This window comes from Rana temporaria, chromosome 7, assembly GCF_905171775.1.
Source record: "Rana temporaria chromosome 7, aRanTem1.1, whole genome shotgun sequence".
In the NCBI taxonomy this organism is placed as follows: Eukaryota; Metazoa; Chordata; class Amphibia; order Anura; family Ranidae; genus Rana; species Rana temporaria.
Window position 1 is genome coordinate 169,413,395 of NC_053495.1, and position 13,696 is coordinate 169,427,090.

At 45.1% G+C, this 13,696-nt stretch overlaps 1 protein-coding gene across 1 annotated transcript in view; it reads left to right on the forward strand.

Moving 5' to 3' along the window:
* The window catches only part of TTC22 (tetratricopeptide repeat domain 22), a 43,952-nt gene that overhangs the window by 20,727 nt on the left and 9,529 nt on the right, over positions 1 to 13,696 (forward strand). The window contains exons 2-4 of the mRNA XM_040360411.1: positions 3,000 to 3,055; positions 7,088 to 7,203; positions 10,138 to 10,256. Coding sequence (XP_040216345.1) covers positions 3,000 to 3,055; positions 7,088 to 7,203; positions 10,138 to 10,256 — 291 coding nt within the window. The remainder of the gene's footprint in view (positions 1 to 2,999; positions 3,056 to 7,087; positions 7,204 to 10,137; positions 10,257 to 13,696) is intronic.

Genomic DNA, 13,696 nt, shown 5'->3' on the forward strand with positions numbered 1-13,696 from the left:
ACCCCTGCTATATGAGGCGTATCCTATGTTAAGTATGGACGTCGGGCCAGCGTCAAATTTTCGATACGAGATACGTTGCGCCCGCCAATAGATACACTATTGTGTATTGAATCCGGGCCTTTACCTGTAGTGCTACCCAGCGCTGTATCCTGGCCTAGGTCAACAAGACCCAGGCCTAGGGCAGCACTTTGCAGGGGGGCAGCACGGAAAGAGTCCCCGCTGGCTTGTGCTACACTGTTAGTGTAGCGCCAGTCTTATGGGGCGGACTGGGCTGAGAGGCAAATTAGTTTAGCGCCCCCATAAAGCGGCCGCACTGCTTCCGGTGTGCAGGCGGCCGGCATTCCGCAACTGTGTGTGTGTGGGGGGGGGGGGGGGGATATTGCTGCTTTTAATTTTGATTATCCTAACATCCTGGACCACAAACCTTTCTCACTGTTCTACAGTATGGGCCAGATTCAGGTACATTTACGTTCCTCCGCGGCAGCGTAACGTATCTGATTTACATTACACCGCCGCAAGTTTACAGCGTAAGTGCCTGATTCACAAAGCTCTTACCTGTAAACTTGCGGCGGTGTAACGTAAATCCGCTCGGCGCAAGCCCGCCTAATTCAAATGGGGCGGGCACCATTTAAATTAGGCACGTTCCCGCGCCGAGCGTACTGCGCATGCTCCGTCGGGAAAATTACCCGACGTGCATTGCGCTAAATGATGTCGCACGGACGTCATTTGTTTAGATGTTAACGTAAATGGCGTCCAGCGCCATTCACAGACGACTTACGCAAACGACGTGATTTTTTAAATTTTGACGCGGGAACGACGGCCATACTTAACATTGGTCAGTCGACCTAGAGGGCAGCCCTAGTTTTACGCGGCGTATCTCGACGGAAACGACGTAAAGTTAGAGCGACGGGTAACAAGGACGTTCGTGAATCGCCGTAACTAGTTATTTGCATATTCTACGCCGACCACTATGGAATCGCCACCTAGCGGCCGGCCTAGAATTGCATCCTAAGATCCGACGGTGTAATTCGATTGCACCTATCGGATCTTAGGGCTATCTATGCGTAACTGATTCTATGAATCACCCGCATAGTTACGACGGGCGGATCACAGAGATACGACGGCGTATCTCTTTTGTGAATCTGGCCCTAAATGTTTTCTGCTGCACCATTGGCATGGTTATATCTTCCTAGTCCTCTCCATAAAATTATCAGAAATTTGTGCTTAGTAGAACTACAGTATAGGCAACCCTTTTTTTTCATTTTGGATAGAGTAAGGGAGGGTTATAGCCCCTGTCAGTTTATTTTTTACCATCCCTGTCCAATTGTAGAGATTTCCCTTCACTTCATGCCCCATAGCCAAACATGAAGTAAAAGGAAATATATGCAAATTAAGCAAATCCATTGCCCTCCCCAGGCCCTCCGAACTAGTGTCCCCACTCGCAAAATGTCAGGGCGGGTCTTAGAAAGGGGTGTGGCCTTGACAGGAAGGGGTGGGTCATATGTAAATTAGGGGGTGCACGAGTTTAGTCAGGCCTAAATACACTACTGGTTCTCCCTTCAAAGGAGCCCCCTTGGTAATTGTGGGTTTTCCATTCTGCACCCCCAACTTCAAGAACAACCTCAGCATCTCTGACACACCTGATTGGAGGAAAACCATTACAAGCATGAGTATATATACCTTTAACCTGGCTGTGGGTTACTAGCAGAAAAAATAAACACACAAGACCATTCAGTGGTAGATGAACTCAATATACGGATGAATGGAAGGTTGAACATAAGTGAGCACACAGCACATAAAAAGTCTGCCAAGTAAGACAAAGTAATGGCTATACCAAAGCAACTTGGCATCAGGTTCTCTACCACTAAATGGGAATCAACAAGCGAATCCGCAATAAACAGTGTCAACTACAATATGAATAATATCACTACAACTAGGTTAGAGTACACTCTAATAAAATGGATAGGGTAGGGTGTAGCGCTCACTGAGAGGTGCCTCTTAACTAAGAAAAACTGTTTTTAGTCCTGACTCCTAAACTGGCTAGCGTTTGGGCCCAATAACACCGTTGGCGCGCTTGAGGACAGTCACAAAGGCCTGCAGGCAGTAACAGGGCTATAGGGGCGCCAGACTAAGTGCAGTATTAAAATTGTGTTCTGATGAAGAAGCAGTAGTTTCTAAATGCATTACCATTCCTCTCACAAACTCCCTTCCTGTGACGTCACGTCCAGCCTGGCGCTATCTTGCGTTTCACGCTGTCTACGGCATCCTGGTTACATCTTGACACAGCCTGTGTCCAAATGCATTTAGAAACTACTGCTTCTTCATCAGACCACGATTTTAATATTGCACTTGGTCTGGCGCCCCTATAGCCCTGTTACTGTCTGCAGGCCTTTGTGGCTGTCCTCAAGCGTGCCAACGATGTTATTGGGCCCAAACGCTAGCCAGTTTAAGAGTCAGGACTAAAAACTGTTTTTACTGGTAACTCTACAAAGTCAGTTGCACTTTTAAAAATGAATTTGCCCCAGAGCTTGGTGAATGTGGTGACATTTCACTTTGCCAAGAAAACTCAACTAAGTGCAATAAAAATACTGTACAAAAAAAAAAAAAGCATTTTGGCCTGCACATGATTCGATGATGGAAGTCTGCAGAGCTTCACCTCATTCATAAGCTCTGGGAAAAAAAATTGCAGAACTTGCAAAGTGAACAGTCTATTTTCCTTGGTAAATCAACCCCACGGTCACAATATACTAAGCCAGGTCCTGCCAGTAAAACAATAAAAATGTCCTGTGTAAAGGAGGAGGTCCCAGCATGAGTGTGTTGTATTGATCCTAGTAAGAGATGCTAAATGTCGTTCCTATAAGCTTCAGTGATGGAAATCAAACGAATAAATCACTGCTTTAATAAATCCTTTTCTCATGTTAATAAAATAAATATAATACACTTTCATTTACGAACCCAAAACAAATATTTGAACATTGCATTTGCTATTTATTTTCTAGATCTCATTGGAAGAGGAAAGGAGCTGGTATTTCACAATGGCCTCTCTCTGTATGCGGTAAGTCACTTCCAAGTATGGTAACCTCATTTTGGTGAGGTGGGTTGGTTCCATAGCAGACATAAAGATCTTGGGTTGTAAAAAGATGCCAGGATATTGAGCAAGGGTACCTTATGGAGTCATTTTGGAGGGCCTGGTATTCCATAGTCGGCAACAACCAATATGCCAGGTCTTTGTGGCCAGCATTTTGCTGGGGGGGATCTCTTAATTTAGTGCGAGAAGCAAGGCTTTTTTCTCAGAAAATAGGTGCAGGAACTCCTCCCATCTTCCAAGTCACCCCTTGTCTCCACCCCCTACCCATCTCTGAACACGGTCCCCTGGCTCCATCCCTTACCCATCTCTGAACACGGTCCCCTGGCTCCACCCCCTACCCACCTCTGAGCATGGTCCCCTGGCTCCACCCCCTACCCATCTCTGAACACGGTCCCCTGGCTCCATCTCTTACCCACCTCTGAGCATGGTCCCCTGGCTCGACCCCCCTACCCATCTCTGAGCATGGTCCCCTGGTCCCCCCCCCCCTACCCACCTCTGAGCATGGTCCCCTGGCTCCACCCCCTACCCACCTCTGAGCATGGTCCCCTGGCTCCGCCCCTACCCACCTCTGAGCATGGTCCCCTTGGTCCACCCCCTACCTAGCCCTTAGAGAATACAGAACCAAGTATCATTTTGTGGTGCTAAGCAATTTGTAGTTTCAATTTATTTTTATTTCAAATTTTTTTAAAACATATACACAATTCACATTATATTAAACAAATACATTATTTATTTATTTTTTAAGGGGGGGGGAATTAATTAACAGTTTTCCCCTTCAAATCCACTCGTGGAGGAAAAAAAAAAAAACCCCAAACCCTCTTCCCTAATCATATTAAGTGTTAATTCAATATTTAATTCTTTATTGAGTCCCTGTGAGGAAAAAAAAAAAAAAAATAAGCAATTTGTATGGAATTTGTTAATGATAACAAGAAAAACAGTTAAATAGACCCCTCCCCCCAGCAACGACAGATCTCCCCCAACAACAAAAGACCGCAGCTGCAAAATACTACTCCAACAACAGATCAACAGCCAGCATCAATTAACTCCCCAGCAGCCAGCCCTCAACAGTAGATCTCTCCCAGCTACAACCCCCAGCAAAAATACATCCCCTCAGCAACAATATACCCCCCACCCCCAGAAATAATAAATTCCACAGCATATACCCCCCCAAGTAACAATAGACCCCACCAACAACAATGGATCCCCCACCAGCCAGCATCAATAGACCCCTCCTGCAGAAAACAACAGTAGACCCCCCGTCACTCAACAATATATCTCTCCGAGCAACAATAGACCTCCCCTGGAAAAACAGATCCCCCGGCAACAATAGAACCTCCAGCACACCCCACCACCCCTTGCCATTACATACATTCAGTGTTGAAGGTGCCAGAACTGCGTTCCTTAGCGTTCCCGCAGAAAAAAAGCCCCGTTGGCTAGAAGTACATGCATAGAAGGCATCTCCGATTTTGGGGCTCCTTGTTCAGAAAGAAAGAAGTTTTCAGTGCGTGATTCTGACTTTACACCTATAGGAAATAGCAAATTTTTACCGCACATTACAGTAAGGCCTCGTACACCAGACCGTTTTCCTCGACAGAATCCATCAAGAAACTTGGTGGCAGAGCTTTTTTGCAGAGGAAAACGGTCGTGTGTATGTTTTTCGTCGAGAAAAGTGTCGTGGAACTCGACGAGAAAAAAAGAGAACAAGTTCTCTTTTTCCTTAACGGGAGTTTCAATTTTCTCATCGTGTTCCTTGTCGGGCTGGTTTACGACGAGAAACACGTTCGTGTGTATGCTTAGAAACCCGCGCATGCTCAGAATAAAGTATGAGATGGGAGCGTGCCTTTGGTAAAAGTAGAGTTTGTAATGGAGATAGCACATTCGTCACGCCGTAACAGACTGAAAAGTGCGAATCGTCTCTCACCAAACTTTTACTTAACACACAGTAACATGAGATTAGCAAAAGCAGCCCCAAGGGTGGCGCCAGTGGAATCGAACTTTCCCTTTATAGTGCCGTCGTACGTGTTGAACGTCACCGCGTTTGAGAACGACGAGATTTGGTCTTGACCGTGTGTACGCAAAGAAAGCTTGTCAAGTTTCTCGACAAGCCTGACAAGGAACTCGTCGAGGAAAACGATGTTTCATTTACGACGAGTTCCTTGGTCGTGTGTACGAGGCCTGACACGCAGTACATTGTATGGTGTGTTGCAGTGTCATTCATTTAGAATGGTACCGTAATGTTACCCCAACACACATGTACAGTAGCAGGGCCGCTGTTGGGAATCATGGGGCCCCATACAGCCTACATGACGAACCTGGGTGAGAGACACGGAGGGCATTGTTCTTCACCGATCCTCCTGCTGTCCGGGCCCCTCTGTGTGCCGGGGCCCCCTACAGGAGGGCTGGTGGTCCCCCCTATCAGCAGCCCTGTACAGTAGTCTACAAGCTACTTACATGCCATGCATTGTGGTGCACATGCACTGTAAAGTTCTTTCACTGCCATACTTTGACAGCCCATTCTAAATAAATAGGCTGCCCTAACACTACACATGTTAACATGCAAAATTGAACACAATAAGCCAAACAAAACGTTTATTTAAAATCCGCTAAATACATTCCAGATAATCAAAGAAAGACGTACAAAGATGTGTTTCCTGATAGCATGCTGTAGAGAAAGACAGTGGCTCTCTCTCTGGAGGAAGTGGTCTCTCTGCAGAGGTTCAACATGACCCCCACTGAGTCACAGCTAGCAATTTCCAATCGGCAGGGAGCATTTCAGAACTCAAAAGGGAGAATGTGGGACTTCTGCAGAGAGACCACTGCTTTCACACAAAGATCAAAGGACATTTCTGCAATATATTCACAAATGAGATGCTCTTCTACACAGGCTATGAAGACTTTCTAAAAAAACAAACCATAGGATGCCACACACCACTTGCATTGATGCACCTGGAATTTATTTAGCTAATTTACACAAAAAGCTTATCTGGGCTTTAAGGTGAATGCGGTAATGCACTGCAACAGAATGTACAAGTGTGAAGCCTTAATACCCGAATGGGACAGGTTAATGCGATGTTTACCTACCCAACCCCTAGTGTACTGTAATCATGGACATTTCATGGAGGAGATTGGTGCAGTCACACATAGGTAGATTCAGGTACATTTGCGTCGGCTTAGCTTAAGGAATTTAAGCTACGCCGCCGTAAGTTTGCGAGGCAAGTACATGATTCACAATGTACTTGCCTGCTAAGTTACGGCGGCGTAGCCTAAAGCGGCGGGCGTAAGGGCGCCTAATTCAAATATGTTTGAGGGGGGCGTGTTTTATGTTAATAAGGCTTGACCTTACGTTTTCTTTTACTGCGCATGCGCCGGGCGCCTACATTTCCCAGTGTGCATTGCGGCTAAGTACGCCGCACGGGCCTATTGATTTTGACGTGGACGTAAACGACGTAAATCCCGATTCACGGACGACTTACGCAAACGACGTAAAAAATTTGAATTTCGACGCGGGAACGGCGGCCATACTTGACATTACTATTCCAATAGGGCCTAGCTCTAACTTTACGCGGCCTATCTCTTACGTAAACGGCGTAAAAGTACTGCGTCGGCCGGGCATACGTTCGTGAATCGGCGCATCTCCTCATTTACATATTCTACGCGACCGCAATGGAAGCGCCACCTAGCGGCCATCCAAAATATTGCAATCTAAGATAGGACGGCGCAAGCGGTCGTATCTTAGATATGTTTAAGCGTATCTCTGTTTGAGCATACGCTTAAACATAAGTCGGCGTAGATTCTGAGTTAGGTCGGCTTATCTACTGATACTCCGGCCTAACTCTTACTGAATCTACCTAACAGTATTTAAAGGCTTCAGGAGCAAGCAATGCTCATATTAGTGCTTATTGATAAAACTTACCAATATCAACTCAGTAATTTGATACCCAACATAGTTCATTATTTTGCAGTATTTGTGTTTTTATAATACAGTATTTGTATTTTTAGGTTAGATGAAATCTTCATGAAAAAAGAAGAACCTGAACAGAGCCGACTGTTATTTTTTAACAAGACATTGATGTTGCTCCGTGAAGCTGTGAAGTCCTCCCATAGTCATTACAGAGGTAAGTGTGTCTTTGTCTTCTTTACAATAGACAATGTATCTGTTATGTCAGCGGCAGGTTTCTGTTTATATAGAACCTTTTGTTATGTAACATTGGGCTCTTGGAGGTCGGATGAATTCTTTCTTTCATTATTCCTATGTATATTATCTAGTGCAGGGATATGCAATTAGCAGACCTTCAGCTGTTGCAGAACTACAAGTCCCATGAGGCAAAGCAAGACTTGGGCAGCCACAAGCATGACACCCAGAAGCATGATGGGACTTGTAGTTTTGCAACAGCTGGAGGCCCGCTAATTGCATATCCCTGATGTAGTTGATCTCTTCTTAAAGGGGTGTTCCAGTCATTTTTTATGTTTATTAAAAGTCAGCAGCTACAAAAAGTGTAGCTGCTGGCTTTTAATAAACATACACTCACCTGCTCCACGTTCCAGCGACGCGCCGGCCGGGGCTCCGCTCCTCTCCCCCCCCCCCCTCTCTGGCCGGCGTCTTCATTCCAAGTGTGGGCACCCGGCCGTGACAGCTTTCGGCTTCACGGCGGGGCACCCACTGCGCATGCGCGAGCGTCACTGCGCATGCGCGAGCGGCGCCATTCAATCGGACAGACGATCGCCTGGAACCTGTCACGTGTCCCAGGCGATCGCCTATAGGGAGGGGCTGCAGAAAGGCGATTAGACTATTCGCCTTAGCAGCCCCTCGGCGGAAGGAGGAAGTGGGACAGGAAGTCCCACTCCTCCTGAAGCCCCCACTCCCCCCCCCCCAAAAAAAATTGCATGCCAAATGTGGCATGTAAGGGGGCAAGGAGTGGATTAAGCGGAAGTTTCACTTTTGGGTGGAACTCCGCTTTAAAGTGGTTCTTAACCCACTTTCACATGTTAACATAATCTGTCTCTGTGTTTTATCAACCACTTTGGGGACCGCCCGCCGTCGTTATATGTCGCTACTTTGAAGAGGAATACCGTTGTTATGTTAGCAGCTAGCTACCGTAACCTCGGTACCCTCTTCAAGAGCTGGCGGTCCTCTTTCAGATAAAAGTGGTCTCTGCGGCGGATACGCAAATGAATTTCAATGAATTCCATCAGAGTTTAGATAGAGAAGATGTTCTCTTTTACTCCGATGGAATTCCATTGGAATTCCGATGTGATTTTGGTCGGACAAAGGTCTGATCGTGTGTACGGGGCTTAATGGGAACACATACAGCCGTTAAAAAGTTGAGAGAAGTTATAACTCTTCCCTATTCTATCTAAAACTCAAAAAAATTGGGTTGGTGTGGACCTAATATGGCCATGTGGCTATAGGTCAAGGATATCACAAGTATCCTTGCTCTTATGTCCTAGCCACAGTGGATTAGGCTAGCACTGCCAACTTCTTTCCAGGTTCAACCGAACCAAACCCAAGCTTATCCCTCATCCCTGGTGTTGATCTTTACCAATGCCTATTACAACTAAAGGGGTTTGTTCACACTAATGCCGCGTACACACGGTTGTTTTTCAGCATGTCCAAAAAACAAAGTTTTTCCAACTTCATCATTAAAAACGACGTTGCCCACACACCATCGTTTTTGAAAAATGATCAACAAAGCGCGGTGACGTACAACACGTACGACGGCACTCTAAAGGGGAAGTTCTATTCGCCTTTGTGCTGCTTTTAGCTGATTCCGTGTTAGTAAAAGACGATTCGCGCTTTTTTTGTCTGTTACAGCGTGATGAATGTGCTTACTCCATTATGAATGGTAGTTTTACCAGAACGAGCGCTCCCGTCTCATAACTCGCTTCTGGGCATGCGCCGGTTTAAAACGTCGTTTTAGCCCACACACGATCCTTTTTTACAACCCGAAAAACGACATTTTAAAAAACGACATAAAAAAATGCAGCATGTTCAAAAAAAATGTTGACGTTTTTCAGAAGCTGAAAAACGATGTGAAGCCCACACACGATCATTTTAAATGACGTTTTTAAAAATGTCATTTTTTTTTCATGCCGAAAAACGACCGTGTGCATTACAGTTGGGGAGCAGTAAAATCCCACGGCCAAGCCACACTTTTTTACTGCCCATCCCCACCCCTAATAGCTACCCCTTGGCTTCAGAGGCAGTAACTGGAGGTGTACATATGCTTCAGCCGCAATTTTAGCCCCTAATTTTTTATCACTCTTCCGAGAGCACAGCTAGTATGAATGACCCTTACCGCGTACAGACGGTCGTTTTTTGTGATGGAAAAAAAAACGTTGTTTTTAAAAACGTCATTTAAAATGACCATGTGTGGGGAAAACGTTGTTTTATGTCTTCTGAAAAACGACGAAAAAAAAATTTGCGCATGCTTCAATTTTTTATGTCGTTTTTTGTGTCATAAAAAATCACCGTGTGTAGCTAAAACGACGTTTAAAACGACGTTTTTAAACCCGCGCATGCTCAGAAGCAAGTTATGAAGCGAGCTTCAATGGAAAAGAGTGCTGAACGTAACCGCGCTTTGCTAGAGCATTTTGAAAAAACGATGGTGTGTAGGCAACGTCGTTTTTTAAAATGAAGTTTCAAGAATGTCGTTTTTTTTCATCACAAAAAAACGACTGTCTGTACGCGGCATTAGATCTTCAAAATGAACCAGTGCTTTGCCCATGTAGGGCATAAGATGATCTTGATAGTCATAAGTCCTTTTAACCTTATTAACTATGTAGATAAATATTTTCCAGCATGCAACCCATATATGACCTAAAGATCTCCATTTGCTTTTAGAATGGATCACCATCAAAAAATGGCTTGTTGTTGTGTTAGGATGCCAAAAATATTAATACTTGTGAAGAAACCTTTGTGTGCTTCTCCATACATGTACGAAACCTGCTGCTCATTCATTTTACAATGTGTATGTCAGTGACACTATGAAGGTGCAATGAGTTGTCATTTGTCACATGTTTTTTTACACATTGTTGTAATTCTTGTTTAGCTTTGTCCTGGTGCTACATCGGGATGATGCTGGAAAAACAACAAACATTTTCCACCACGCCGATGGGAATCCATGACTACGGATTTTCAGGAACTGACCCACTGGACTGCTTCAGCAAGGTTTGGTCAATGTGCTTTTCTAAAAAAAATGTTGTTCTTTTAGCTCAGTTTGGTTTGCAAAGACAGAAGGTCAAGCAATTTTCTAAAAGTGGAATTCCAGGCTATACCGTACCCCCTGAACCCCCAAAATTAGCCCTTTACCTGCCAAACGCCCCTCCCCAACACTTACCACCAAGTGCCAGTCCATCCAAACTGTATTTTAGTTTTTTGTAGATAGTGGACAGCTGAACCACTCGAGAGCTTCTTAGATGTCTCAGATTTTGTTTTACGAGATCTCTGTACTTTTCTGTTCCTGGGTCTGCTCACCCTGTGGCTATTATAAGGTTCCCCATTCTCCTCATTGTATAATTAATATATTTATTATAGGTACTTGTATAGCGCCGTCAATTTACATATTAATTGTACATTCACATCAGTTCCTGCCCTCGAGGAGCTCTAGGTCCCTAAGGCCAGTCATAGACGGTTTAAATCTCAGCCGGTTTAGCAGGAAGCAGCCGAGACTCAAACCATGTATAAGCAGGCTGAATGTACCAAGCCGATCGATCAATAGATAAACTTGGGTACAACCAGCATATCGGATTTGCTTGCGATTGTCACTAGCGGCTGCTATAGCTGCTAGCAATAATCACGGTCTTCTCTCACGAGAACACAATGACCCAGCAGGGGGGATTCACCTGTCCGCATTGATGGGGGAATTGTGCACATTTTATTCCTGTAACCAGTGGTTGCAGGAAAGAAATTTGCACTGTCTATAGCCTGCATGACTCACATTCATACATATACTTGGGCCAATTTAGACAGGATCCATGTTTTTGGACTGTGGGAGAAAATCCACACAGCCACAGGTAGAACATGTCATGGTTGGGATTCGAACCAAAGACCCTAATGCTGCTAGATTGGGATTTGAACCAAAGACCCTAATGCTGCTAGGTTGGGATTTGAACCAAAGACCCTAATGCTGCTAGGTTTGGATTTGAACCAAAGACCCTAATGCTGCTAGGTTGGGATTTGAACCAATGGGCCGGATTCAGATACATTGCAGTATCTGCCGGCGCGGCGTAACGTATGTCAGATACGGTACGCCGACGTAACTTAGGGCGCAAGTTCCGTATGCAGAAAGAACTTGCGCCCTTAGTTACGGCGGCGTAACGTATGTGTGGCGACGTAAGCTCGCCTAATTCAAATGGGGATGATGTGGGCGTGTTTTATGTAAATTCACTATGACCCCACGTATTTTACGAAAACGGCGCATGCGCTGTTCGTGAAAAAATCACAGTGCGCATGTTCGAAATTACGCCGCAAGTCGTCATTACTTTAGACGTGAACGTAACTTACATACAGCAGTATTCGCAAACGACGTAAAATTTTCAAAAGTCCGCGCGGGAACGACGTCTATACTTAACATTAGCTACGCCTCATATAGCAGTGGTAACTTTACGCCGGAAAAAGCCTAACGTAAACAACGTAAAAAAATGCGCCAGCCGGACGTACGTTTCTGAATCGGCGTAAATAACCAATTAGCATATTCCTCGCGTAACTATACGGAAGCGCCACTAGCGGCCATCGTAAATATGCAGCCTAAGACACTTACGCCAGTCGGATCTTAGGGAAATCTATGCGTAACTGATTCTCTGAATCAGTCGCATAGATACGACGGCCCGCACTCAGAGATATGACGGCGTATCCGGAGATACGACGTCGTATCGCGTTTCTGAATCCAGGCCATTGACCCTAATGCTGCTAGGTTGGGATTTGAACCAATGACCCCAATGCTGCTAGGTTGGGATTTGAACCAAAGACCCTTATTCTGCTAGGTTGGAATTTGAACCAATGACCCTAATGCTGCTAGGTTGGGATTTGAACCAATGACCCCAATGCTGCTAGGTTGGGATTTGAATCAAAGACCCCAATGCTGCTAGGTTGGGATTTGAACCAAAGACCCCAATGCTGCAAGTTTGGGATTTGAACCAATGACCCCAATGCTGCTAGGTTGGGATTTGAACCAAAGACCCCAATGCTGCTAGGTTGGGATTTGAACCAAAGACCCAAATGCTGCTAGGTTGGGATTTGAACCAAAGACCCAAATGCTGCTAGGTTGGGATTTGAACCAAAGACCCTAATGCTGCTTGGTTGGGATTTGAACCAAAGACCCTAATGCTGCTAGGTTGGGATTTGAACCAAAGACCCCAATGCTGCTAGGTTGGGATTTGAACCAAAGACCCCAATGCTGCTAGGTTGGGATTTGAACCAAAGACCCCAATGCTGCTAGGTTGGGATTTGAACCAAAGACCCCAATGCTGCTAGGTTGGGATTTGAACCAAAGACCCTTATTCTGCTAGGTTGGAATTTGAACCAATGACCCCAATGCTGCTAGGTTGGGATTTGAACCAAAGACCCCAATGCTGCTAGGTTGGGATTTGAACCAAAGACCCTAATGCTGCTTGGTTGGGATTTGAACCAAAGACCCCAATGCTGCTAGGTTGGGATTTGAACCAAAGACCCAAATGCTGCTAGGTTGGGATTTGAACCAAAGACCCTAATGCTGCTTGGTTGGGATTTGAACCAAAGACCCTAATGCTGCTAGGTTGGGATTTGAACCAAAGACCCCAATGCTGCTAGGTTGGGATTTGAACCAAAGACCCCAATGCTGCTAGGTTGGGATTTGAACCAAAGACCCCAATGCTGCTAGGTTGGGATTTGAACCAAAGACCCCAATGCTGCTAGGTTGGGATTTGAACCAAAGACCCCAATGCTGCTAGGTTGGGATTTGAACCAAAGACCCTAATGCTGCTAGGTTGGGATTTGAACCAAAGACCCCAATGCTGCTAGGTTGGGATTTGGCAGCCCACAAAGCTAGAAGTAAAATACATTTTTTGGATGAACTGACCCTTTAGTAAAGCAAGTAGAAGTAAAAGCAGTACCCTAGCTAAAAATAAGAAGCACGTAAAATACTAATGGTGTATGTAGGACTTTAAATGTCATCATTTACAAATGGGTAAGTGCGCATGTGCCTATGATGTCGGCACATTCAGTGAATATCTCCTAAACGGTGCAAGTTTAGAAGATATTTACGGTACCTAAAGGTAAGCCTTATTATAGGCCTTATTATCAGCTTACCTGTAGGTAAAAGTGGTAGTACAGGGTTTACAACCACTTCAAAGTGTTTAAGTGTGACCCCACCCACAAACATATTTACAGGATTGTGGTGTTCTTCTCACCACAGCTGTGACATTTATACACAGGAAGTTGTAAATGAAAAAACTACAAGTCCCATCTGCGCCCGTAGTAACACTGTTGTTCTCAAAGGAGCAAAAGTGGAGTTATGCCGCGTACACACGGATTCCGCGCAAGCTGTCTTGTATACACACGGACACACCAAATTCCGACCGTCAAAAATGCAGTGACGTACAACACTACGACTAGCCTAGAACAATGAAGTT